At 41.8% G+C, this 27,393-nt stretch overlaps 1 protein-coding gene across 5 annotated transcripts in view; it reads right to left on the reverse strand.

Annotated features, from left to right (window-relative positions):
- The window catches only part of KIAA1217 (KIAA1217 ortholog), a 186,298-nt gene that overhangs the window by 74,488 nt on the left and 84,417 nt on the right, over nucleotides 1-27,393 (reverse strand). For all 5 annotated transcript variants that reach the window (XM_086742161.1, XM_086742157.1, XM_086742158.1 and 2 more), the window contains exons 3-5: nucleotides 27,093-27,288; nucleotides 8,603-8,801; nucleotides 1,962-2,055 (exon numbers count right to left, since the gene is read on the reverse strand). In XM_086742161.1, the coding sequence (XP_086598287.1) occupies nucleotides 1,962-2,055; nucleotides 8,603-8,801; nucleotides 27,093-27,288 (489 nt within the window). The remainder of the gene's footprint in view (nucleotides 1-1,961; nucleotides 2,056-8,602; nucleotides 8,802-27,092; nucleotides 27,289-27,393) is intronic.

Raw genomic sequence — 27,393 nt, forward strand, 5'->3', positions numbered from 1 at the left:
TGCTTGTTTCCATGCTCATAACTTTGAAGTGCAGAAGTTCACATAGATCAAAGGGAAGACTTTTTGCATGTTTCTCCACAAAGCCCCTGTGAACATCCTGGCTCTATCTTCACCTCTCAGACCAGAAAAACAAGAAATTTGCCAATGCAAAGGAAAAGCCAAATGAGAAAATAGCTGTTTTGTTGGATGAACAGAATTTCAAAATGGCATCTTTGGCATTTCAGCAGAACAAAATACAGTATTCTACCTTCTGCAAAGGTCATCATTATTTTTGAGCTATGGCCACAGGAAGATCACTCAGACATAATCAGGAGATGTCAGGTATGCATATCTGTTGTACAGCACAGTGTTTTAAAACAAGCAATACAAATTATTACAGTTGGTTTTTTTTTTGCACAGAGGCAGCACCTGTGTTCAAAATAACTCTGCTAGGCAGTAAATGCCTGGAAGAGGACCAAAGAAGTAATCTTTACTTTTGAATGTAGCTAACCATATCTGAAAACAGGCCTAGAGCACACAAATAAAGCTACAGTAGATAAATCCAGCATTCACTGCACATGGAACAAGAACAGTATAGCATAACTTTATAAATCCACAGTGAAATTGTTACATGAGTTAATGTCATAATGCACAATGATAATATGTCATGTCTTCAAATACGAATGAGACGTGTTGGATACATCCAGTTACTGCTACAGGAATATAACTAGAATTAAAGAATTTCAGGACCTTAAAGAAGACACTAAAAACTATCACATCAACCTTATGAAGCACATCTATTTACTCTCTCATGTTGTGTGTGCAGCTGTGTGAATAATCAAGTAATTAGATTTCTGACCTATCAAAAGGACCATTCTATAATTGAAGTACGTAAATGAGAGGTGGTTGAGAATAGTGCCTGTAAATAAACTATTGCAATCTTTCTAAAATAATGAGGCCCTAAACTGTTGAAACAGCAGAAGTATTTACATGAAATGTTAATAACAAAGCAGTGAGATATGCTCAGAATTTATAATGAAACCAAGAAGCAAACGTACAGTTAAGCAAATCACTTCACAGGAAATTTTCCACACAGTTGAATCGGCTTTGGAGCACACATAAAAGCCACAAAGTAGGTAGGACAGCTGTGGCATTCCCTTCTGGCCCCATCGAGCTCATTTGGTTGTACCTTTTCCTGTGGACAGACGTGGGATGGGTGGGGAGGAGATGAGGTTGTGCCATCTCACCACCACCACCCCCTGGTGCAATGTTACCTGTGGGTAACATGGTGGAAGAGGTGCCGCACAGCAGCATCTCCTGTCCTCTTGGCATCAAGGTGGGAGATTACACCCCAGCAAAAGATGGAGACAGTAACAGAGAGAAATCAAGTAAGTTTCAAATGCCTTCGTTATAGTTTCCCAATATGAAATGTTAACTTGAAAATGCAAATATACTAGTCCTTGTTCAGTAAAGGTAGAAAATTTTAGAAAAAGACAAAACCATTTACAACGCAACAGGTATTTATCAGAATTTCTTATTTGAAATGGTAATTTAAAAAGTGTTTCAATAGACTTCAAGCTAGGTACATCCGCTCAGCTACTGCAAACCAGTACTGAAGCCTTACTGGAGTGATCTAACACCTTGCTGTAAAGGCTTTGGAAACACGAAATAAGTTGTATGAACTCTGAGCACTACGCGTGTCCTGAAATAAGTAATTAAAGGCTATGCTTTGATTCACGTGCTTTAATGCTAGTAAACAAGAACAAAAAAAAAAAAACAGTTAATGCTCAGGGCAAGTAATTGGAAAAAAGCAAAGCAATTAATAAATATCACAGTAAGCGTTATCAATTCAGTCTTCTGTATATGTGTCACACTATACCCTCAATTTTATGCATTGTTGTGTACACAACATAGTTAAGAATTTAAACATTTAACATAAAAGCTGGAGGAAAGAGGAGTATAAATGCAGCACCAGTACTTACCCTTATATCTCCATTCACAGCTCTGGAAGTGTGATTAAATGCGTGTGCTGGATCTTTGTTGTAAACTTTAAGGAAAGATCGGTCTTGAATATTCCTGGAACCAAAAGAATCAGCGATGATAACAGATGAAAGTAGTTTTATTTACTTTGTTGCCTGAAAGTTTCAGGTAACAGACAAACATAGTAGGTCTGCAGCTGACCTATAAGAAAAACCTAAATGCCATAAATTAGACACACACAAACAAACAAAAGCCTACTTTGATTCTCTTTCCCATGGGAAGTATCATTCTTTTGCTACAACTCCACACCCATAAAAATTAGATAATGTTAAGTTTCTTTCAAGATCCTGCCATATAGTGAAAACACTTTGAAGACAATAGAGCTTCAATATTTACATGGCACTCAAAAGGATTTAGTTAATATTTACATGTTTTATTGTGTACTCAGCCCACGTAAATTTTTTCTATTCTAAGAAGCAAGAATATCAAAAGAAAAGCAGTCTAACTGTAGTTATTCTTGAGGTAATTCTAATTATCAGCTTGTTCACAAACCTGAAAAAAAATCCACAAAAGCTAAAAATTCAGTGGCAGAGAAATCCTTCCTCTAAACTTTATCTGTAATAAAGATAAAGGTTTTTAAGTAAAAAAATAGGAACTACAAAAACAAATGAACAATCAAAATTGTTCATGAAAGCTGCCATACAAACGGTTTAGTTGGAAAGCCCAGAGAGAATATTTTTGTTTAATAAGGACCCAACACTTTGTTATTCATTAATCCACTTTAAAAGGCTACTTTTAGGAAAGAGTTAGATGACATCAGTCTTCTATTTTTTTCAAAACCTACCTTCCGATACTTCTATGACTTAGACACTTGCACTGAGTTCTGCTGATCTCTTGCTCACATTCAATCAGCAGCAAAGCCTCCAAATCTACGCTCACTTACTTACACCCTTTCAAAGCTGCGATCTCTTTCACTTCCCAGTAGTGATCTCTAGAGAATTTACTTACACATGTGACTGAATTCCTTTCCTCCAGGTGCAGCTACAAGTCTAGTGAGCTGATCTTAATCACTGGGATTATCATTTAAAAATAAATAAAAGGATTCTTGGGCAGGTCCAATTTCTTTCTTACAATGTCATTTTACAATCAGCGATTGCTTTGAATGGGTTGCTAGTCAGAACTTGCGCTGCTGTTGTAGATGACAAGTAGTTATTAAAGAAATCCCATAGCTTAAGAGACAGATCAGTGCCTTCTGTTTAAGAACTGCAGGGCTGATGAGAAGTTTAGTATTTATGAGTGTTTACTTGTAGACCGCATAGGAAAATAGCTACCTTGCGGCAAGTTCAAGTTCTTCAATTATTTATGGTAACATAAACTGTTTTCCATCTTGCAAATGTGACCCTTTTGCTTTGAGACTTGCACTGGGAGTCTCAGTTGTCATTTTCTGCCTCCGACTTGGAAATACGTTATTTTCGATACAAAGCAAGCTCTCTCATCTGCAGTTCAAGAAGCAGTATATCATTCATTTAAATAAATTTTATCTGCTCTCTTTTCTGTCTGATGGCTATAAGTTGGTACCTCAGCTAACTGCAGTTTGTTTTAAAAGCATTCTCCATAAATATTTCTTCTAGAAACATGACACTTTAAAGTAAAACATTGCTGCAAGGCAAAGCACCAAAATACCAAGCATTTGATCTCTGAAGTGAATTCCATTTCACCTCATGTTGCTGTTCTAAGATAAACATTACTGATAACAGGTATATATTACTGTACTTTTATTATTACTAGTACTTGCATTACTGTAGCTCCTAGATGCCCATGGCATTTTGAAAGGCCTCATTGATCTGTGTGTGCTGTATAAACACCCCAGGAATACAACCTCTTCACCAGATTACAAGGTGAATAGAAGACATGACAAGACAAGAAGATAGCTGCAGAAATATAAGGGAACAAAAGGAAATGAGAGGACCATAGTCTCTCCAGCCAGACGAGCAATAAACAGATCCTGGGACCACGGGCACGCTCTGAGCAGGCAGTGCAACAGCGAGAGCAGGAAGGAGACCAATGCAGCGGCTTTGCAGATGTCTGCGGAGGACGCCTTCCAAGCACATTAGAGGGCTGCCCGAGAGAAAGCATGAAAGCACTTGTTTGAAAATTAAAGACACGTAGAATGAAAGTTGGCATTATTCACCAAGTGGAAGCAGATGGCACTTGGTACTGAACAAGAAATGAAAAGTAGCATTGAAGTGGGCTTGGAGGAGCCCTCATAATGAAGACAAGTAGTTTATATTTAATGAGATGGAAAAGATACAGCCAGAGGACAAATGAAAAAAATGCATGTGAAACAGTTTTCTTGTCACACTAGGAGAATGATCTTTGTTGCTTCATTTGCACGGGTAAAAGTGAACAAGGTTACCTGTGTCAACTGCTGAGAAAGGACCATTACAGCAGTTGCTATTAAAAAGCTGATGAATTAGCTGAGTGTTTTTTCACTACATGGTGGGAAAGGAAAGGCTGCATCATAGGGATATTATGCAGAAAAAATCTGAAATCTACACTGGATGCAGAGCCCTGAATCACTTTAAGAAAAGAACCAGATTATGGGCTTCAGCAGAAAGACCGTGTGTCGTAGTTCAGCCCCAATCGGGACCAGACTACGCAGTCTCTCTCTCACTTCCCCCACCCTCCGAGAGAATAGGGGGAGATGATATAAGAAAAACAGCTCAAGGTTTGAGATAAGGATGGGGAGAAATCCTTAGTTACCATTCTGGGCAAAACAGACTCCACTTGGGGAAAAATACTCATTTATTTCTAAAACTAGCAGGAGAATGAGACGGGGAACAAGATAACCTCCCCCCACGCCTCCCTCTTCCTAGGCTTAACATTATCTCTACTACCTTCCCCGCCCCGAGCGGCACAGGGGGGAAGAAGGAATGGAGGTCGTGGTCAGTTCATCATGCGTTGTTTCATGCCGCTGCTTCGACATCAGGGGAAGAACTCCTCGCATTCCTCCTCTGCTCCGGCATGGGGTCCCTCCCACAGGCCACAGTCCTTCGTGAAACTGCTCTGGCGTGGGTCATCTCTTCCACGGGGTGCAGTCCCTCCAGAACAGCTGCCCCAGTGGGCCCTCCACAGGCCGCAGCCTCCTTCAGGCATCCGCCTGCACTAGCGTGGGGTCCTGCACAGGCTGCAGGTGGATCTCTGCCCCTCCGTGGACCTCCATGGGCTGCAGGGGGACAACCCGCTCCACCATGGTTATCACCAGAGGCTGCAGGGGAATCTTGGCCAGGAGCCACATTACTCCTCCCCCTCCTTCTTCACTGACCTTGGCGTCTGCAGCTATTCCTCACAACACGCTGGCAGAGGCCTCTCAGGATCCTTTTTACATCTTATTCGCTTCTCATCTCCTCTCCACTTCTTGCAGCCAGGCCGAGCCAAGCCGAGCCAAGCCAGGCCCAGTTGGCTGCCTGGCAGGAGGTCTGCAAGGCCCACAAGGCTCGTACTTCCCCCTCTCTGCCCCCGCTCAGCTGCTTCACATGTTCTCTTCCTTTTTTTTTTTTTTCAGTTATCCCCTTCTTAAATACATTATTGCAGAGGCATTATCATGGAACATCCTGCTACCAATTGGCTGAGTCTTGGCCAGCAGCGGGTCCGCCGTAGGCCCAGCCGAGCCCACTGAACAAAGGGGAGTAACTTCTAGCAGTTTCCTACAAAAGCTACCACCTTAGGCCCCCCCTCACTAAAAAAAAAACAGAACACAGTGCTTTGTCCCCACTGATTTTTTTTTTTTTTAAAAAAAAAAAGAAAGAAAAGGGGAAGGAGTGTGATGGCCTAATAAAGGAGAATATAAGCTAGGCTGAAACTAATAGCCCATGAGACTGTATTAAAAGAGAATATCAAGATTTTCATTTGGATGGAAGAAGTAGGATTCATGTCATCCAACTACAGACATTCACAGGGAAGACATCAACAGCTAAGTTCTCTGGCATGTATAATTTATCAGACAATTTTATAGGATTAATCACAATCAGCTCAGAATGTGGATGTAAAAATCTCCATTTGGTCTGACAAATCCCATCTTAAAGGAAAGACAGAAAAATAAATGGGGGAATCACACAGGTAGGTATGGTAAGTCAACTAATCCACAGGGATAAGACGATGGAGACAGGTACAGACAAGCAAAAGGAAAGAGGACAAAGCCCTGAAAAAACACAACAGAAAACCAATGTTTGAGAAGAGGACCTCTCAAATGATACTTGAAAGAAGAGGTGAGAGACAGGAAGAAATCAGGAAAGAACAGCCATTGAAACAAAGGGAGATCAAAGTTTCAAAACCAAAACATTAAAAGTACATGACAGATCTGAAAGAAAAAGGGTTTTCACAAAAGCTGGCCATTTGTTCACTCTGACAATTGCAATGGAAGAGTAGGGAACAAAAGACAAGTTGGAATTACAAAAATAAAACACCAGACAGGTTGGAAATGGGTCTAGGACAGAATTAGAAGAGTAAAACGTGCAAGAGAGAAAGGTGATGGAGTGGCAAGTGGAAGTGTATGTTGTGTTCAGGGACAGTTTTGTTGGGAGGCACAGAAACACGTTAGCAATGTAACAGTAGGCACTTCAATAGAGTAATAAGTTAATAAAAAGACAAAGCAAGGGATGTGAGGCACAGAGGAACGTGAGACAGCCTCCAAAGGAGGTGGAGAGCTTAAAGAGTTGACTGAAACACCTGTGTTTAAGACAAGGAAGAAAGAAGAGAATTGAAGAAAGACACTGCAAACAAAGGAGAGAAAAACTATACTTCATTTCATCTGTTCTCTGAGGGGAGACACTGGTGAGATCTTGTGAAGTGTAATGAACAGAAATGGAGAAATTGTTGTGGAAATTATTCAAAAGTGGTGAAAATGCAGCTAGTAGTGCATGTTTTGGACTCTATTAAGCTGGAATTGCTGAGGTTTCCTTAGTGAGACGGTGGCAGAACTGAAGGAGGGAATTTTGTTATGGAGGAAGTCAGTTGGGTCATGGGGTTTCCTCTAGGAATGCTCTACAATACAGACACAGGAACAGAGGAAGCAGATGTTGGGATTGAGCTAGGCCTGAGGTTGGCAGAGTGACGCCTGCAATGGGAGCAAGGGAAAAAAAGGTGGAGTATTAAGATAATCAGCAAACACATTCTTGAGGGCAGGGAGGAGATGAAGTCACAAACTGTTAGTCTGAAATTCAAGGGAAGACAGAGGGATAAAGTGAGAGAGAAGGAGCCGATGGGCCAGATGATGGTTTGCAATAATGCACTTGGCAACAGAGACATGGTAACCCATATCTTGATTTAATCAGTTGATCCAATCTTGTGAATGGACTGTTTGATGCGTAAGAAACTTGAGCACATGATGAATGATGACGCAAAAAATCAGGTGGGTCTTAACAAAGGCATTACAGTGGCCAAACAGATGTGTGGGAGTCTGCAAAGCAAGGAAGATAAAAAAAACCAGAAACTGAAATCCAAGAGACTGGCTAATGACAAGACACCAGATAGACAGTCTGAGGACAGCAAGACAGAGGAGAGAAAATGGAGTGCGGTGCTGTTCAAAGACTAAGAAGAGAAATGGGGGAATTGGAAGTGGCAAGGCTGGTAAAGCTCCAACTTGCTCTTTTAACTACAATATGATACGGAGAAGCACCTGAGCCAAGGATTTCCAGAAGAAACAAGGCAGTGGACAGTACACCTCTCTTGCTTTCACATCATTTTCCTGCACTAGTGGTAGACTGGCAGAAAGCAGAAAAGACGTTTCCTTTCTCTTTCATCTTCTTATGCTCCTCCATCCATTCTTTTTATCATGTAACTTCTTATGTAAAGAATGGCACAAAGGCCCACCATACTCCTTGCACAGTTTTATAGAGTATAACATGTTTGAGGTGTGCCTTAGAGCTTTGTGCTCCATGATTTGGGACTTTCTAGGGACCCTGAGAACCTGGCCCTTCTGCTTGATGAGCACAGACATCAGGACTGAAGGAACATGGTTAATTAAGCAGCAGCACTCCCACAAAATAAAGAACAGAAAGATACACCCAGATGTCAGATTATTTATTGACCAAGCTCTGAATTAGTGAAGGGAAGTGACTGCATCAGTTGCTGCATCCTGACATAAAATAGGAAAGTGGTGGGGCTGCTGCAGCAGCAGTCACCAGTGCCCCTGATCTTTGTCAGTGTTAGATGATGAATAATTGGTGCTGTTAAAAGGACATCAGTGACATTCATATTTATAACTTCAGGCTCACAAGGATCAGGCTTGCAAAGCAAAGAAAACAACAGGTTTTCTGTAAATGTTTATTTTGTGTTCCATATTTAAAATATTTATGCATCAGCTAAAATTCAATAAAATATTGAATAAGTGAACCTGCATGTGTTACATGAATATTTGAACAAGGTACACCATTTATCAATGGCTTGTGCAACAGATATTGCACCTGCAACTGAAGGCAGTGTCAGACCAAACCTCCCATATTACTCATTCACCACTGAACATGCCTTTATGTGTCAGGCCACCATCTGTCAGATACTTATCAACTCCACTCCTTATTTTGTAAGTGCACTACCAAAAAAAAAGAAAATCAAACCCAACAGTTGTAATTCCAAGTTTACTTACCTCACATCACACAATTCATAGTATATGTTTCTGCTCTCATCCTTGATGTAAATGGCCACACTGGGGGACTCTAGCATTTTCATTGTCAGCTGCTGGGGGAAGGCACTTACAAAAAGGGCGCGAATTGTGTCTGTGCTTGTGATTTCATTTGGCATCCTCAACTGCTTTGTTTCATCTCCATACTGAAGATATAAAACACCTAGAAGAAAAATATAATAGCAAGTTACATATTGTTAAGTGGACAGAAATGATCTGGGCTTCAAAGTCCATGGGGAACACAGACCAAGCCCATAATGAGTAGAGAAAAATCAACTCACACTCCTTACTCATAAAACACATATAACATTTTCCCTTTCAACACGCTATTGGAATAGAGCATAGAACACTGTTATGGTTGTACCTTCGTAAATATGCTTGCTGCAGTACTGCACTTTGCTAAGAAGCCTATTTTTACTGTTCTTCAGTTACATAAATCAGAAGATTACCTTAAGAAGGATAACAGAAAATCCCAAACACACCAAGTCTGCTCTGTGGTGGAAGGTGTTGGTAAATCACAAGGTACTTTTTTTTTAAAGCAGGAAGAATTTTACCCTTTTACATCACCTGGTTTCCCTTAAACATAAATTTTGCATTTTAGCCTCATGCTTACCCAACAAAATCCCCCAAAATCAGATTTCTATTTTAGCACTACTAATTTTATATTCACAAATCAATTTCCTGGCATTATATAGTATAAAGCCCTAGGTGAAACTCCTAGCAGGAGTAAAACTGAGGTCTCACACAAAACCAAGAGCCATGTCAGGTCCTTTCAATTTCACAGCAGTATTAATAGTCATCCTTAGCACTCAGGGAGAAACATGAGTAATCTTAGATGCTGAATTGCAAAAATGGACATTCGTATTCACTCAAGACAAAAAGAACACTGTAAGACCATTCTGATATATAGCTAACACTATTTTCAGAGAATGGGAGGCTATGAGATGATCAATAATGTAAAAAACATGAATAATAGAGACCAGGCACTCAGTGAAGGGATACTAAGTAAGGCTTCCACAATGCCTGTGTTGGCCCTGCCAGGGCTATGCTGACTCCTGCATAACCAGCGGTACCTGTACTCCAGTGGCCACTACTGCACAACGAGTGTGACTCATTAGCTTTGCTACGGCCAGTCCCACACCATCCCAAACTACAAAGCCCTCCACGGATTGAAGCATTGAGAAGAGCCATCTCAAACAACAGCAGAAATCAGACTGGATTTGATGGGTTGATTAGCCCTGACCATACTGGGCCTGGCTCCTAAAGACGATACGTTCTGGTTTTGTTTAGTGAGGGGGGGCCTAAGGTGGTAGCTTCTGTAGGAAACTGCTAGAAGTTGCTCCCCTTTGTTCAGTGGGCTTGGCCGGGCCTAGGGTGGACCCGCTGCTGGCCAAGGCTGAGCCAACTGGTAGCAGAATGTTCCGTGATAATGCCTCTGCAATAACATATTTAAGTAGGGGAAAACATAAAAAAAAAGGGAAGGAGAAGAAGATGTGAAGCAGCTGAGCGGGGGCAGAGAGGGGGAAGTACGAGCCTTGTGGGCCTTGCAGGCCTCAATCTCTGGCCTCCCGCCAGGAGGTCGACTGAGCCCAACACGGCCCGGCCTGGCTGCAAGAAGTGGAGAGGAGATGAGAAGTGAGTAAGATGTAAAAAGGATCTTGAGAGGCATCTGTCAGCCTGTTGTGAGGAACGGCTGCAGATGTCAAGGTCAGTGAAGAAGGAGGGGGAGGAGTAATGCGGCCCCTGGCCAAGATTCCCCTGCAGCCTGTGGTGAAGACCATGGTGGAACAGATTGTCCGCTGCAGCCCATGGAGGTCCACGTAGGAGCAGAGATCCACCTGCACCCCGTGGAGGCCTGAAGGAGGCTGTGGCCTGTGGAAGGCCCGCTGGAGTACCTGTTCTAGAGGGACTGCACCCCGTGGAAGAAATGACCCACGCCAGAGCAGTTTCACGAAGGACTGTGGCCCATGGGAGGGACCCCACGATGGAGCAGAGGAGGAATGTGAGGAGTTCTTCCCCCGACGATGACGCAGCGGTGTAAAACAACACGTGATGAACTGACTGCAACCCCCATTCCCTCTCGCCCTATGCCACTTCGGGGGAGGTGGGGGGGAAGGTAGTAGAGATATTGTTAAGCCCGGGAAGAGGGAGGGGTAGGGGGAGAGTATCTTGTTCCCTGTCTCATTCTCCTGCTAGTTTTAGAAATAAATGAGTATTTTTCCCCAAGTGGAGTCTGTTTTGCCCGTGACGGTAACTTTAAGGATTTCTCCCCGTCCTTATCTCAAACCATGAGCCGTTTTTCCTATATCATCTCCCTCTATTCTCTCAGAGGGTGGGGGGAACGAGAGAGAGACTGCGTAGTCTGATCCCCATCGGGGCTGAACTACGACACAGTAGAAAGGTCTTCTCATCATCAGCATCTCTCATATGGGAAGGCTTACTAGGATCTGCGCAGCAGAAAACAGGCTGCCACAGGACTGCAATCAAACGAAGAAGCTTCCTGGGATCCACATCACTGGGTAGTAGATGCAGAAGCAAATGCTCAGCCAAACTACTTTGGATACAAAGGAAACAGGAACCGGAAAGCCCAGCTGAGCATACATGTCTGGTTTATACTCAAGGCACAGATATCCTGCCTGAGCATGGATCACTGAAAGCACACTGTGCTCTTTCTGAGCCATCTCAGGTGTCTCTGTACAACACTGCGTTGTGCCAGGAAGAAATACCTTTACTCTGTCTCTTGATATCTGTAAGAGATGGAACAGGTATAGCTTCTGCAGTGGTGTAAAAAGACAATAAAATGTTAGATCACAGAATCACAGAATGGCTGAGGTTGGAAGGCACCTCTGGAGGTCATCTAGTCCAATCCCCCCACTCAAGCAGGGACACCTACAGCCACTTGCCCAGGACTGTGTCCAGACAGCTTTTGAGTATCTCCAAGGAGGGAGACTCTGGGAAACCTGCGACAGTGCCTCGTCACCCTCACAGTGAAGGAGTGTTTCCTGATATTCAGAGGGAACCTCACATTTTGGTGCCCACTGCCTCTGGTCCTGCCACTGGGGGAGGGGTGGGGGGCAGGGCATCACTGAAAAGAGCCTGGCTCTGTCTTCTTTGCATCCTCTCTTCAGGCACTTTTATACCTTGATGAGATCACTCCCCTTGAGCCTTCTCTTCTCTAGGCTGAACAGTCCCAGCTCTCTCAGCCTCTCCTCATAGCAGAGATGCTCCAATTGAGTTAATCATCCTTGTCACCCTTTGTTGGACTCTCTCCCGTATATTCATGTCTCTCTTGTACCAAGGAGTTCAGAACTGGACACAGCACTCCAGGTATGGTCTCACCAGAGCTGAGTAGAGGGAAAGGATCACCTCCTTTGACTTGCTGGCAATACTTTGTGTAATACAGCCCAGGATACCACTGGCTGCCTTTGCCACAAGGGCACATTGCTGGTTCACGTTCAGCTTGGTGTCCGCCAGGATCCTCAGATACTTTTCTGCCAAACTGCTTTCCAGCTGGGTGGCCCACAAGGCATATTGGTGCACCCATTTTGCAGACATTTAGCAGCCCAGAATGAGATGGAGGAGGAAAAAAATGTAGAAAAGATAGTAAGTTTCGAGGCAGTGCCACAGATAAATCCTTTGTAAACGGCTCAAAAGCTATTTAGCCTTTGGAAAGTATTTGGAAAATGAAAACAATATTAGATCTGCTCAAGAATAGGTGATCACAGAAACATCTACATGGAATTCACTGCAGCTCATGTAGATACATAATCTAGGCAGTTTTACACCACTCAGTTTGGATGTTGCTAGTGACAAAATGGTAGGACAGCATTCAGCAAATCACAAAACTCAGATGGCAACTCAGTGATTCTCACTTGAAAGTCATCAGCAATGCGATGGGCAATTTATGGTACTGAGATACAAACACTGAGCAAAAGCAGTGGGAAAAAGCTAAGGACTTAGAATATAAAGGCATTTAACTAAAAGAGGAGAAGGCATTTTTATCTAAGATGAGCCCTCTTTTCCCGTAGTCTTTAGTATTTTTATCCCTATGTTGTCCATAATTGCTGCAGAGGAATGAACACATACATAGTCAGATGTTCCTACAATCAGTGGGTAGATAATTGTGCTTACTCTTAGGGAAGGAAGATGTTAATTTTTCTGAATATTAAACAGACTACTCAACCTAACCATTATTTAGTATTAGGCTGCTTTTATAAAATGGATTTTTTAACATCATTTTCCTACTCTTATCAAGAGCTGATACTTTTTCTTTCATTAAGATTGCAATCAGACCCTTTATGAATCCTACTACAAACTTCAATTTTCCTTTGGCTGGAAAAATTGTTTCAGACTGAAAAGTAACTAGTTTTCTTTCAAAGAGAGAGGTGAATTTTCCTGATAATTTTATTTTTAATGCTAGTACGTAATGAGTTATTAAACTATTTTTCCTTTTTTTCATTTTAATTTAAGACACCGTTTATTTCTGTCCTTTTAGGTAAAATTGGCTTTTTAGTGCTCATTCAAATATTCTATGCAGCTAAACATTCTTTAGAATTCAGAAACTAACTGTTTGTAAAAAAAAAAAACTAAGTACACATGTTTTTAAAGACTGCATTTATTTCACTGTTCCAAGATGTGCATAAACATATTCGTTTTTGTTGATAGCTTTCAGTTCTTAGAAAGAACATAAGGAACCTTCTATATTTTGGCATTTGAAACTTTCTTGGATTAAATGTCAAAAAATGATTTTTTTTTTGGCTAAAAATACAGACTTTGCATATCAGCTGTGCAGTTGTGTGTGACTCTCTTTTCTGCCCCGTTTAGAAGTTAGTGCTGTTTTTTGCATTTCAGGCCGCTAAAAACATGCTGACTATTGAGCTACTGAAACCATCAACACAAAAGAAATGGTGGAGTTGAAAAATCTTCCATATATACAACTCCAAATCATTTCAGAACAGTCTTGACTCTGCCTGTCCTCTAATACTCCCACAAATATTGATCCAAAACAAAATTACAGTTGTCTTTGGAACTTGGATTTTCAAAGTAAACATGCATGTTATCCAAAAAGATCATACCTTAAAATAGACAGCTTTAACATACAACTCAGAGAAATGTTTTGGCCACAATCTCACTGTAGGGGGAAAAGACATTTTCAAAGGCATAATCAATTCTTTTTTCCTTATTCCCCCTTAAATCACATGCCTTTAAAAAAAAAACCTACTACCTTTCCTCTTGAGTTGTCTGATCTGTATCATGATATAGCAATGCTTTAGGGCATTTCCTATTTGACAAAACTAACTACTCACTTCTAAAAATCACATTTCAGCATGACAGAATAAAGAGACTCAAAATGCAATATTTTAAGTCATTGATGTTATTTTTCTCCCATACATTGCTGGGCTGAAACTCTGAACACCAGCAATACCCACAGGTCCAACGTCACAGAAGCTGCTGGAGCTCTGAGGTTTGTTTTACCTTCAGCTAAAAAAATTACTCCCATGGAGAATTAAACCAGAAAGAAATGGAACATAACTCAGGCATGGCTTTTGTTAGGGCACAGCACATATGCCAGCAAAGCTGCTGGAAAGAAACACAATGGATGTTAATGTCTCTATGTACCCTGAAGTCCCTCTTGCACTTATGCTTCTGTTACAATGGATTTACCTGAAACACGAAGATTGTGCCGAGTTTTATAAAACACAAACCAAACAGGACTGCAAAAGGCCCTGCTACACTAGGAAGACGGGTATGAAGTTCAGTGTGGATGAGGAAACTACACCATGCAACTGTTTTGAAATTCCAAGTCAGACAACACTGTGGGTACCACTTCTAGGTGCTCCTGGGTCCCGCCAGCCCTGGGCCTTCCTACAGCTACAAGGCAAACTGCAGTGTTAAGCTTTCCCCTTCATCGTGCTGGTATAACTTCATTTCAGAAATACCTGCAGAATTTCTGATCATTCTACCCTACGGGCAACAGGCCAGGCATTAAACACAGGCCATAGCAGAAAACATTTATGTGTAAGCCAGGCCTTAGAAACTTAAATCTCTTTACAAATTGCTTCACAACATTCCTGTCAACAGAAAGGTATGTTTTATAGTAGGGGAAATTAAACACCTGAGAGGTGAAAGGACATGTTCAAAGAAAGGTTTACAAGCTTAAAACCCAGATCTGATGATGATCATGAGAACACACCACATGATCACCCTTTCCTTCCCTGCATACAGAGCTCTTTCAAAAACAAAAGACTTGCTGCTCCCAATTTACCAAGGGGCAGAAGGACAGAAGGACCTGCAAAATATTTCATCATTTCTCTCACAGATTATCTACATGAAAGGCAACACAGTGCAACGAAAGATGCACCGTTAACCCAATTATGATAGGCAGGGCCTCCTGCACAAGCTGAACCCGTCAGCGCTGGGTTTAGAGGGTGCCTGGAGCAGCCATCCTGCACCTTCAGCACATCTCCAGGGACTGCTGGTGCCACAGCCGCAGCTCGCCCAGACACACCAGGCGCATGGCAAGGTGCTCAGCTCAAACACTGCTGCTGGGCCGTGAAACCCACCCGGCAGCTGAGGGCACGCCAATGGGATCTAACGGTGGGCTGTACCTGAACTCACGGGTTTAGAACAAGGAGCATAACCAAAATGGCTCAGCACTGTGCCCATACCGGTAAGATCATAACTCCTTAGTTACAACTGGTAAAGGTTTACTCCTTAGGGCAAAAGTTAATGTTATGCAGGCAGCATGACACCACCCAGCTCACATCTCTCAGCACATCCATCTAACACATGGTGCTGACCTAACCCTGACTAAGCAACACATTTCATGGTTATATTGCTAACAATGACCTCACTTCTGGGCAGCTTAGATGCTTAGAAGAACTTTAATCACAACTCACTTTTATTTACAGAATGGGAATTATCCTTACAAACTGGTTATTTAAGAGAGAAAAACATGTAGTACACAATGGCAAAGTTAAATACCTGATAAATCAAGAATTAAGTTAACAAACACGATCAGTTCATTCTCCATTTTAAATGGAAAAATACTGGTACTCACATAATCGTCTCCTAACTCTCTTCTCATAATGAAGAAGAGAAAACTGAGGCAGAGTTAAATAACTCCTCAGTGTTATGAAATAAAATACAGTCAAAGCTTAAATTGGAGCTTATGAATTTCCTTCCTGTGAAGCTACAGGACATCCGCTGTGTAGGCAAGGCATCTTGCAAATTTCTGCACTGAAAAAGTCTCACTGACATTTATGAACACCTTAATCCATGGAGTCCTGTCTGAGGAGAAATATTAACTGATGATAATATCTGTATTTGGCTGATGTTGGGTGCTTGGGTGCTAGAGCACTGAAACCTTCCCACAGAACCAGAAATCACTGGTGTAAACAAAGGCATTGCTACTGTCTTCTGACCCAGTCACTCTATGTATCCTCTGAAAATTGTTTCCAATTTGAAAATTTCAAATAATTAGTAAAGCTGGCTGGACTACAGCAATCAAAACCTAGATACATTGGGAGCTCTGGAATTTCTTTAATCAAGGGTGCAAAGCTAGGTATAACTAAAATGGGCTGGGGGCAATTCGTACTGGAGGCCTCCAGATCTCATTGGGTGAATAATAACATCAAAAAAGTATATTAGTATATCAGGAGTTAGTACAGAATATATATGGAATGGAAAGTTAGATAAACTACCAAAGAGAGCTGTGCCTTAAAGTGAAGAAATATGGAATATACAGTGAGGAAAAGCAGTGAGAACTGCCAGAAACCAAACAAACCTTGTTTTATAAAGCAAATTAAATAACACAACGTTGACGCAGAGGTTGTCATTAGATTTGTTTCACTCTTCACTCAACCATCAGTTAACCACATCTTTTTGAGATGATGGACAGTCTTTGTCTTTTCATGCTGGTTTAGCTTGATCTTCCACCATACGTCTATTGAGTCACCAGCTCTGTCTGCACGTTTCCTCACACTGCAGTCAGCAGCAATGCCAACAAGCAAAAGTGAGAAAATGCACCCAGGTTTCTTCCTCATATTTATGTCAAATCATTAGTTGCATCAGTTTTAAAAACTTGGATAACTTAAAATCTCAATAGCTATTTTTGTTGGGATACTTCAGCACAATCCAGAGGTCATCACAAAAACTGCCATGCATTTCCTCAAAATCCAGTTTACAGGTTTATGGGTTGGTTTTTTTTAACAAAATGCCAAGATCCTTCCAGTTTTTCTTTTATTTTTATTTGACAAAACTGTAATATATAAGACTGTAAGGGTGGCACAAGCTGTATTGTTCTCCACCCCTTGCCCCTCCACCCCCAGCTAGATAAACTGAAATAACACATTGTTGGTGTCCTTATCACCAAATTTTGCAAAACTTACACAAGTTTATTACAGTAACAACTCTTGCAGTGTGGAAGAAATTCCTCAATATGCAGTTCTTACTTTCCATACCCTTAAGACTTCTCTCTCATATTTCACCACACACGCTTTCAACCAGTCTGAGGTCACTGCCATGATCCTTGTGGTATTTTGAGTCTGAAGCTCTTGTACTAGTTTCCATTAGCTACTCCCTGCCGGTGATCTGTCCTCCACTTTCAGAAAATGTCTGTAACTACCCTTAGCTGTCTTCAGGTACTAGGAGAATCAAAAAGTAGATCTTTTAATGAACTAAAACTAATTACTTATTTTATATAATTTTCTTCTAGACTAGCCTGAAGAGTTTTGCTGAAGGTATTAAGCTATTTGGTAACAATTTCAATAAAAACAGAAACTGTTTAATTTACTCGAGTACTACTTCTGGCTGCTATTTCATCCTTTACTGCCATTTACAGTGAAAGCTGTAATTCTGCAATAGATTTGTTACCTAACAAAAACCACATGGAAAATTCAGTAGTCACATAAGATTTCTAGCAAAGTGTTACGAGAAATAAAGATTTTTTAACTGTCAGTCAAATACTAGTGCTTTTCTACAAACGCAGACATTTAGCTGGCTAAGAAGAGAAAGCAAAAAAAAAAGACAAATTTTTTTAGCTAAAGAAAAACTGGTATTTGTCCTATCTGATTGTAGACAAAGCTTGTTAAATAGCCTATTGCCAAAAGATGATTATGTCCATATAGCCATGTCAGTGAGTCCATCAAGTCTACACAGTTACTTCCATCACCAAGAGAGTTTGAGGGAACATTTCCGTTAAACCCAATTCCCCAGTTGGAAACAACGGTCTGGCACGATGGCTTCTGGACAATAATTGCATTTATACCCTTGCTCTTGCTAGAATAGTCAAACTGACAGGCAACACAACTTTTTCATATCCCTAACTGATAAAACAATGCCAGTAAATGCAGAAGAACACAAAAATCCTGTGATACTTAATGACAAAATATTAAAAAAAAAAAGACAACTGAACAACTCAGTGAGATGAACTAGAAATTTCATGTGTACCAGAGCTATTTTTCAGAGGGCCCATAGGCCCTGCCATGCTGCATTTACTCCAGTTCACATTCACCAATTTGGCACAGTAAACCGTGAGAAACACACACATACAGACACACGGGACAAGCCAACGCAGGCTCTCACAGCTCCACTGCTTTTGCCCACCAGCAGCTGAGCCCCTGACCTCTGAAGGAGCCAGTAAGCCACGGCCAGTCGGCTCCCAGCCAAAGGTAGTAAGCTGGCAAGTACAACTTCAGAGGATGGATCTGCCAAAGACTAGTAGATATGTTAAGCATTTATGGACACTGTAAGCAAGTATTTTACATAGGGACATTCTTGTTAGCAACTTCTAAAGGGGTAATAGCAAAAAAAAAAAGACAAAAAAAAAAAAATTAAATTTCTTGGAATATGTGTTCTTCCTCTTGAATAAACACAAAGAGCAAGAGATTCCATCCAATTGCACTTCCTTGCTATATAAATCAGCTGTATCAAACACACATTACTTCAGTGGTGACTCTTTTTATAAGCTCTGATTTTTAGTACTAACTCATGTCAAAGCGATGTGGTCAAGAGCAGAATGCGACCATTTTAACAGTCCATAGTCATGAAGTGTTAAAAGTCACGTAGGCCATGCATGACTTGCTAGTTTTGCTGCATCTATGCAATTTTCTGTATTTAGTGTAGGAATTCTCTTCAATACTTCCCAAGTTTTTCACTTCTACAGATTCACTGCTGTCAGTAGCAAGTTTAGAGGTTGAGCCTCTGGCATGCAAAAGCACATGTTGGTTACAGCGTCACACCAGAAATCCACCTGCATGTGCTCTAACAAGCAGCTTTACTTTTTGTTAAGTTGTTAAGGCCCACATTAAACAGCCTCTTGGACCCATGAGCTTATTCAGTGTGGTTAAGGAGAACATCAAGAGGTCATTTGCTGCGTTCTCTACAGTTTATCATTATCTCTTTTGTACTGGTCATAATATTGTATGTGCAACCTCATAAATGCTGTTAGGATGGGAGTAACCACCTTCCTCAACCTGCTGCTCGTTAGACCCTAAGTCCTTTCTGCAAAGCTGTTCCCAAGCCAGTCTGTCCCTGACAATTTTGTCACACAGGGCTATTCTGTCCCTGCTGAAAGACTTCATTTGCCTCTGTGGAGCTTCAAGTTCCTGCTAGCCCACTCCTCTGGCTCACTGGGGTCCCAGTGAGGGGCTGGCTGGCCCTCCAGCACAACAAAAGCTCTCCCAAACTCAGTGTCAGAATTGACCCTGCTGATGGTTCATTCCATCCCAACAGCCAGGTTGTTGATGTAAAAAAGTACTGGCCCCAGAGCCTGCCCCTGAGGAAGACCACTGAAAACTAGCTACCAGTTAGACTTTAAAGCATTAAGCCCTACTCACCTTGAAGCCACCTGTATCTCCTCTGTGTGGCTACAACGATGCTATGACAGACACGTGAAAAGCCTCGTTAAAGCCAAGATAAACAACATCCACTGCTCAGCCCTCATCCCCACAGCTGGTCTATTCATCAGAGAAGGTAATTGCGTAGAAGCAATGGTACCAAGTACTTGTCTTTTATGAAACAGTTGAGTAGTTAAAAATTTATCCAGAAGGGCTCCCTTCTTGAGAGTTGCCCCTAATATCCCAGGAGAGTACCCTAATCAGTAGGCTATCAACAAGCCTCTGATGCAGCAATTATCCTCTTACCCTGTTTAAATCGGCCTACTCTATAGCAAAAAAAAAATGCAAAAAAGAGAGAATAAGAACAAAAACAAGAGATAGAGTAACATGATAACATAGAGATGACAGTATTTCCCTTTGAGAACAGAAACCTGAACTCAGGCCCAGCATAGTAACTATGCATTAGAATCATTACCTGGATATATAAACAGTATTGGGACCAACAACCAAATCCAAGAGCTGTCCTCATTCAGGGACATGTTGTCAGCACTGGCAGCAAATCCTAAATACACTGTGCTGAGGGACAGGCTAGTACTATTCTCCTCTGCTTGGCCAAAATCTCACACATCCTGCAAAGCATGGAATTGTAATACACTTTTTTCTTTGCAAGCCTTTGTGGAAATGGAAGGGACTGATGTTCTGCAACTTACTGTATTAGGGGTAGACTTACAAGTTCTGCCTAACTTGAAAATTAGATCAAATTTGTCCAAGTGATAGCTCCTGTGCCTGATACCACCCATGGGACAGCTCCATCTGGCCTCCTTCCTTTCCTCTGAAGGGTAGTTTGGCCTGTACAAGCTACTCCAGCTGCCAAATCCCTCTTCCAGCAGATACTAAATACTGAAAGCCCAAATTGCTGCTGCTAAACCAGAACAAGAACTGATGGTAGAGCAGGATGAAGACATCGCATCTTTTGTGCAGGCATGATTTGGGGCAAAGAGGAAAGCCACTACCACCTTGACATAGCTTTGTTCAGTTGATCAGTTTGGACTCTAATTACTCTACCTCTCCCTTTATCTTCACCACTATCATGCTCAGGACCAAGCTACGCAGTCTCTCACTCACTCCTCCAACCCTCCAGTGGGACAGGGAGGAGAACTGGTAAAGAAAAGGCAGCAAAACTCGTGGGTTGAGATTAAAAAAAAAAAAAAAAAAATTAAGAAAATAACAGAAGAAAAGAAAATAGAGATGGAAAAAAAAACCAGACAAAACAGTAACAGAAAATACTTAAGCATGTAATTTACAGTAGACCAGCTCACAGTGGAGCCTGATACCCAGCTTCCTCCCAAGTATCAGGAAGCTCCCCTCAGCACTCTTCTCACTTATATACTGAGCATGATGTTCCATGGTATGGAATGGCCCTTTGGCTAATTTGGGTAAACTATCCCAGCTGTTTGCTAACTAGTAAACTATCCTAGCTGTGTACCCAGCCATAGGTGTCATCAGCTCCAGTTCCACTCCCAGCTCAGGTGAAAATGAACTCAATCCTAACCAGAACCAGGACAACCACTTTTCATTCTGGTTTATTCATGTTGCAAGGTCTTGCAATAGGAGTATTTTCTCACTATATGTATTACCCAACATGGTGAGGTCCCATTTTCACTCGAGGTCCTTTAGTATTACTGCAGTGCAAATAAATAATAAAGATTGCACTCAAAAACATTGAACAGATATAGCAGTGGCAGACACAGACTTGCATAGCTAATGGTTTAATTTAACACAGTGCACAACTTACTCCAGTATCACTGAAACGAACCCATTGCATCCATGCTGATACAGCCTGTTGCAGGGAGTCAAATTCAGCTCCAGTGTGACATAGCATCTAAAATGTACTGCTTAGTGGCAGACAGAACGCACTTCTGTTGAAACAGTATGTACACTAAGTAAGATCTTGCTTCTTGGAAGCATTTCTTTTCATGTACACATAAGACATTCTCTTACAGGAGGAAGAATGTGTTAAGTAAACATTAATTGAGTGTGCGAGTGCTAGCCTGGGAAGGCCCATATTTCACTCTTCCATATAGCTGTCTTTCATAAATCATGTAAGGACAATAAATGAAACAGAAAAAACTCCCGGCAGTATGATATGTCAATATGATTGTTTACCTTCTTTTGCTCTTTTGAAGCAAAATATTTCAGGAAAGACATGTTGGGTTTTTTTTCTTTCCAAGTCCAAAAACTTCAGCTATAATTTGAAGAAATATGAAAGAAGATAATGTCTAGAAAAGTTGCACAGAAAAACTACACTTACCGTGGAATATTTTAATTTTCCAGGTTGTGTTTTGCAACTAGTTGCTTCAGGCTTTTTTTCCTATAGACCTGACAGTTCATGTTAATGTATCTGACCATGACATCAAATATTTACATGACTTTTTTGCACGTTAGCTGCTTTGCATACACTGTAATAAGACAAGACAGGGAAAATTTCTTTAAGATTACTGAATACATTAAAGCTATACTCAGCCTTAACTTGAAATGCAGTTCCCAAGGAATTTCTCTCCCATGAAGATCCTGCTGACTTCATTAGGCTTGAACCATGCCCTAAGGACTCTGAGAGGGCAGTGCCACTGCTAACAAATCACAGACTTCTCATATAAAATCTATGGCCATTCACACATCTTCTGCCTGATTTAACATGCCTATTTTAATTTCTAGCTCTAGTAAATAACAACTAATTACAGCCAATATAATATATAAGTCTACCTTTAGCATTTATATTTTTCTGTGTAAGTCTTACAGTACATTGTATACGCATGTATAGAGAGTTACATCTACAGTCAGGTGACAGGAACAAGTCACTATTCCTCTCTCTGCAACAGTTTTCCTGTGCAGAAAATTTTAACTGCAGCCCTGACTCTCTTAATAGGCTTTGAGAAACACCTGCAAGAAATGCTACAAAAGATCCAGGTGTCACTATGCTGTTATAGTAATAGCATTTCCATAGAAGATGGCAGCAAACTAATTAATCAGACACTAAAATCTGTGCCTGCTAACTTGGGGTTGAGAGGCTAAGAAATAATATTCAGAATATTCCATGATTGTTTAAGACCATCCCTGTGCCAATCCTTAAGTGGCTGTGTAATTTTACTCCTGTGAGTAATCCCTCTGAAGGCAAATAAAATGTAAACGTTGGCAGAATCAGACATTTCTGCAGAGACTTTTCAATGCCGTGTAATTTTAAGCACAGGTTTGTCAGCAAGGAGCCCAGTTTTTCTCTGCGTCTCATTCATTGGGACCAGAGCAGCCAGGCACCCTGGCCGGGACACCCAGAGACAGCGCCTGCAGCCCGCAAGCCATAAAGCTTCATCCTCCTCGGTGACTTCTCAAACTCAAATACTTGCACATTTACGGAAATCCCTCCTAATACCGTATTCTTCCTTAATCTAACCCTGCAGGTACGGCCTAATCCCGCAGGAGCACCTACAGCTGTTACTGCCATTGGAGCTTGTAATCACACCCTGCCCTTGGGGGCCGCGACCGATCGCTCAACCATCCTGACCGCGTCAACAGCCCCAATCGCTCAGTCACCACAGAAGATGCCAGCACCTGCCCTTACAAAGGATCAGGCCCGTCGTTTGTACAGACGTGCCACCAGAGAGAGTAGAAGTGAAAACATTTATCAGTCTTCATTTGGTTGCAGAGGCATCAGAGTGGGAGCAGCAGCGAGCTGCAGCACGGGCACAGGCTGGCTGCTGGTGTATAACCTCGCTGGGCGCTTGTCAGGTTCTGCTTCCTCCAGGCAAATTGCAAGTGAAGTTTGTTGAAAGCTTTTGAGCACTTTCCAGGTTTCAGCTGATTCTCGCTCTGACAGTTTTGCTAGATAATTTTTTTCCCACAGTTATTGCACTGGAAAAACTCCCAGCTTTCAAATAGATATTTAAAAACACATTTAATTTTCTCTTGCACAGTGAATTAATTTGTTTTAATATCTCATTTTGTCTCCAGACTGCAGATTGATGAGACAAGTGCCGATTTCTGACGGACCTCTTAGCCAAGAAAGGCCTTCATTTCGAAAGCTGTGGCTGAAATTTTAAACGGGCCCACAATCGGAATGATGTTTTCTGGGTCAGCTCCACATAGCACGTGAAAGCCTCGCATGTCGGAATACCATGTCCTGTTAGATCGGTCCTGACTGACAAAGCCACAATGCTGGGGTAGCCAAAATGCATTACCGCTATTCCTTCTCAGGCTCCGTGTTAATTCAGACCACAATTCAAAAACAAACAGACTCATATGTAGTTAATAAAGAACCTATAGAAGAATTAGAATTTCAAAAAGAAAACACCAGGTTTTTAAAATAACAGCACTGAAATATTAAATGTAAAATTAATAACATTTCACAAAAGTTGGTCATTTTCCCCACTGAAATTATGTTGGCTGAGGATCAAAATATAATTTGTATGTAAAATTAGATAAAATTTAAAAATTAACAGAGATGGAAAGGGAGGTGATTAAATACAGCTTGTTAAAAATCATGTGAACAGAAATATTTTAATGATGCTTTTAAAATTGAAGTTATAAACAGTTTCCTGTTTTTAAAAATAAACACTCCCCTTGTACTGCTGGAAGTAAAAACAATCCTAACAGGGCCCCAGTCTGCAAAGAGTCTCAAAATTAAAATTTCAGAACATTGCTCACGGTGGTGTTAGAACATATTGGCAGAAAAGCCTGTAAAGGACATTATAGTAAAATAAATGCATTGAAGAATAATGATCTAAAATTGAACTATTTTAGAGTCATTTTAGACTATCTTTTAAAACAAACTATTTGCTATTAATAGTTCCTGGAACAACTTGAAAATAACAGATTGTGGGGTGGTGACAATATATTACCTCCTATTTGGCTAGTATGATGATCCTTTCAGCCACACACATAGCTGTGACCCCTCCTGCAATGCAAGTAGCAAAAGGCTTATTTTGCTCCAGTTTCAAATCTAAAAACTCTCAATTCAAATGCTTCATATTACATTCCTTCCTTTTTTTTTTTCCTTTGCTCCCTGCATTTTGCCTGTTCACGCTGGGATAAGTCAGGTTCTTTTCTCTAGTACACAAAAGACGGGCTGAGATAGGGTGCCTTGCAAGGTCTGAAATCCTGGCCATTAAATAAAATGGTTCATCTTCATGTGACCATCCTCTGTTAGGACTTGGACAACACATTTCAGTATATGCAAGAGATGCTAAAAAAAAGAGTTTAAGAATGGACTACTTGAACAGTGTGCTTCTGCAGCTCTGCTCCTCTCATCTCAGCAAAGATACTGTCGAACTGGAAAAAGTACAAAGGGCAACAACGATAACCAAACGTCTGGGATGGTTTCCGGGTGAGGAACAAGTGATTACAGCAGCACTTCTCAGCCTGGAGAAGAGATGACCTGAGGGAAATAATAGGCCTACAAAATCAGAGATGGCCCAGGGGAAGCAGATAGCGATCCAATGTTTGCTGTCACTTCCAACACAAGGACAAGGGGGCACAGCACTGACTTAGAGCAGATAAGCAAATACAAAACAAAGCAAGAGAAGAGCGATGGTTGGGCAGCAAACCAACAAAACTTGCTGCCAAAGTCACAGCTGCACTGTTGCAGATGCGATAAATTTACATGGGTTCAAAAGGAGGCTGAACAAATACCTGGAGGAGACATCTCTTGAGGGTCATTACACAGGCAGAAACCATAACCACAAAACCCCGAAGCTGAAGATAGCTTGAGGCTGAGAGAATACTCAGAGGAAGGATCATACACACACATACTTACCCTGTTCATATGCTTGCCTAGACTAGCTGCCTCTGGTCCCTCCCGGGGACAGAACACTGGGCCAGGTGGACTCGGTCTAAACCAGCACAGCCCTTCCTATAAACTACCAGGTTTATTCATAGTGATGAGAACTTAAGTCTTTTCCAGAAACAGGGCTGTTGTGTTCTTTTCAGATGTACACACTGACAAAGAAAGCTGTTTTTAGCTCAGCTGTTGGGGGAGAAAACACTGCACAAAGCACTGGTGCACAGCAGGCCGTCCTCTTTGATGGCAACAAAAAGCTTCCCAAAAGCTGTCTGTCACTTCTCAGCTCACATCCGAAAAAGAAGTTCAGAGCTGAGATACCCTACCCAGCCTGGGTTAATTGCTGAATGCCAGCAGAAACCCATGTGTGAGGCTGGACTGTGAGTCGCACAGGGACCACCTGCACAGGCCCAATACACTTGTCATCACACTGAAGTAAACACGTTTTCCAGAAAATCTCAGGTTGAAGCAAGCCATTCCGAGGACACGCTAGCCAGCAGTGACATACAGGCAGAGATGAATCCTCTGCATGTATAGTAAACATACATGTGTTACATGCTTGCTCTTAAAAACACCTCTAAACCAAAAAGTCTTGTCCAGGTTGAAGCCTTCAAAATGTCTCCCCAAAGAGCCTGACATACTGGTGGCCCAGTGGGCTTTGGGAGAGCAGCAGTGCTGCTCCATGAGCTGACTGGACAGGGATCAGCCCCTCGTCCCCGTCTGCACTGCTCTGTACTTGCCAGCTCTGGGAGTGGCAGGGACTGCTTCCAGCCCTGTTTTCCCCTCATTTGTTGGGTCTGCCAGATATCGTAATACTCTTGACAGAAGCTGTCTTAGATTGTTGAGGAACAAGTAAACCATCGTGACAAGCTTTACAAGCATGGTATGATTTACAGCCCAGTCTTCATTTTATGTCACTCTGTACGTTGGGAGATGAGTTTCAGTTTATTACCTCTGAGCAAAAACCTGCCTTCCTCAGCCATCCACATGCAAGTTAATGCTGCCTTCTTGCAGCAGTTTAACTGCCCTCTGGTGTCCTCCCTCAAAAAAACAGCCTTTACTCATACCATCCATCAGCTGAGAGCAGTCTCGGGGACAAAATCCACTCTTACAAAAGGAGATCTGGTTCACAGCTGGGCTTAATCCAACCCAGAGATATGGGAAGAATGCGGGAAGCAGAGCTGTCCACCTGCGCTAACATATCAGCTGTGTCATCATGCAGATGGAAGGGCACTGCCCCGAAATAAAGGGCATCCCTGTCAGCACATCCATTCAAACCCTCTGCCTGGAAAGCTCCTGCCATGCAAATACCAAGTCTTTTCACTACGAGCTGGATCTGTCAGGCAATAATAGTATCTCTCGGTTTCTTTCAACCAGGTCTGGCTTTGAAGAGATGACAAAAGTAAAACCCTTGTGTCTCCTGTCTGAAAAGGAGGGTGCACTTTTGTACGAAGTTCACTGCCACATAGTGTGCAGGCTTGGCAAAAAGTATTTGCAATATTAAATTTTAACCGTTAGTCAGCATTTCACGTCAGGGTCTGCATCTTTCTCCTCGTCCACCATGTTGCCAGCACACTTTCTGATCTTGCAAAAATAATTTCACCATTCTCCCAAGTTACCCTGTACCCCATACTGAGCTCGTTTCCAAAGAACAAGCTGACATTAAAATAATGTGCTACCAAAGTCTTTACTTTTTTAACCCCAAACTCTTAAAAACTATTTTAAATGCACAAAGGGAAAACACAGGCTAAGAGCAGAGAGGAGAAGGACTGAAGCAGGGTCTTACCCAGTGATCTTTCCTTTGTTTGGTTTGCCGACCGCACCACAGGAAGGCTTGCCCGTGTGCGGCTACCCCTTGAAAAGGGGGTTGGAGAATCGCCCTCGGACATGGCCTCTAAGGAATCTGCAGACGCTTCAGAGAGGTGTTCTGTCTGGTCACCCAAATTGGGCTGCGGGCTCTGGGATGGCTTTGGGCTTCTCGTCTGCAAAACAGAGCATTTCATTATTGGTCTACTGAAACTGGAATATGGGGGGAAAAAAAAAGAGAAGAAGGAAGAAGTCCAAACTTCTTCAAATACTGGTAAGCT

Source organism: Chlamydotis macqueenii, chromosome 2, assembly GCF_036417535.1.
Source record: "Chlamydotis macqueenii isolate bChlMac1 chromosome 2, bChlMac1.mat, whole genome shotgun sequence".
Lineage (NCBI taxonomy): Eukaryota > Metazoa > Chordata > Aves > Otidiformes > Otididae > Chlamydotis > Chlamydotis macqueenii.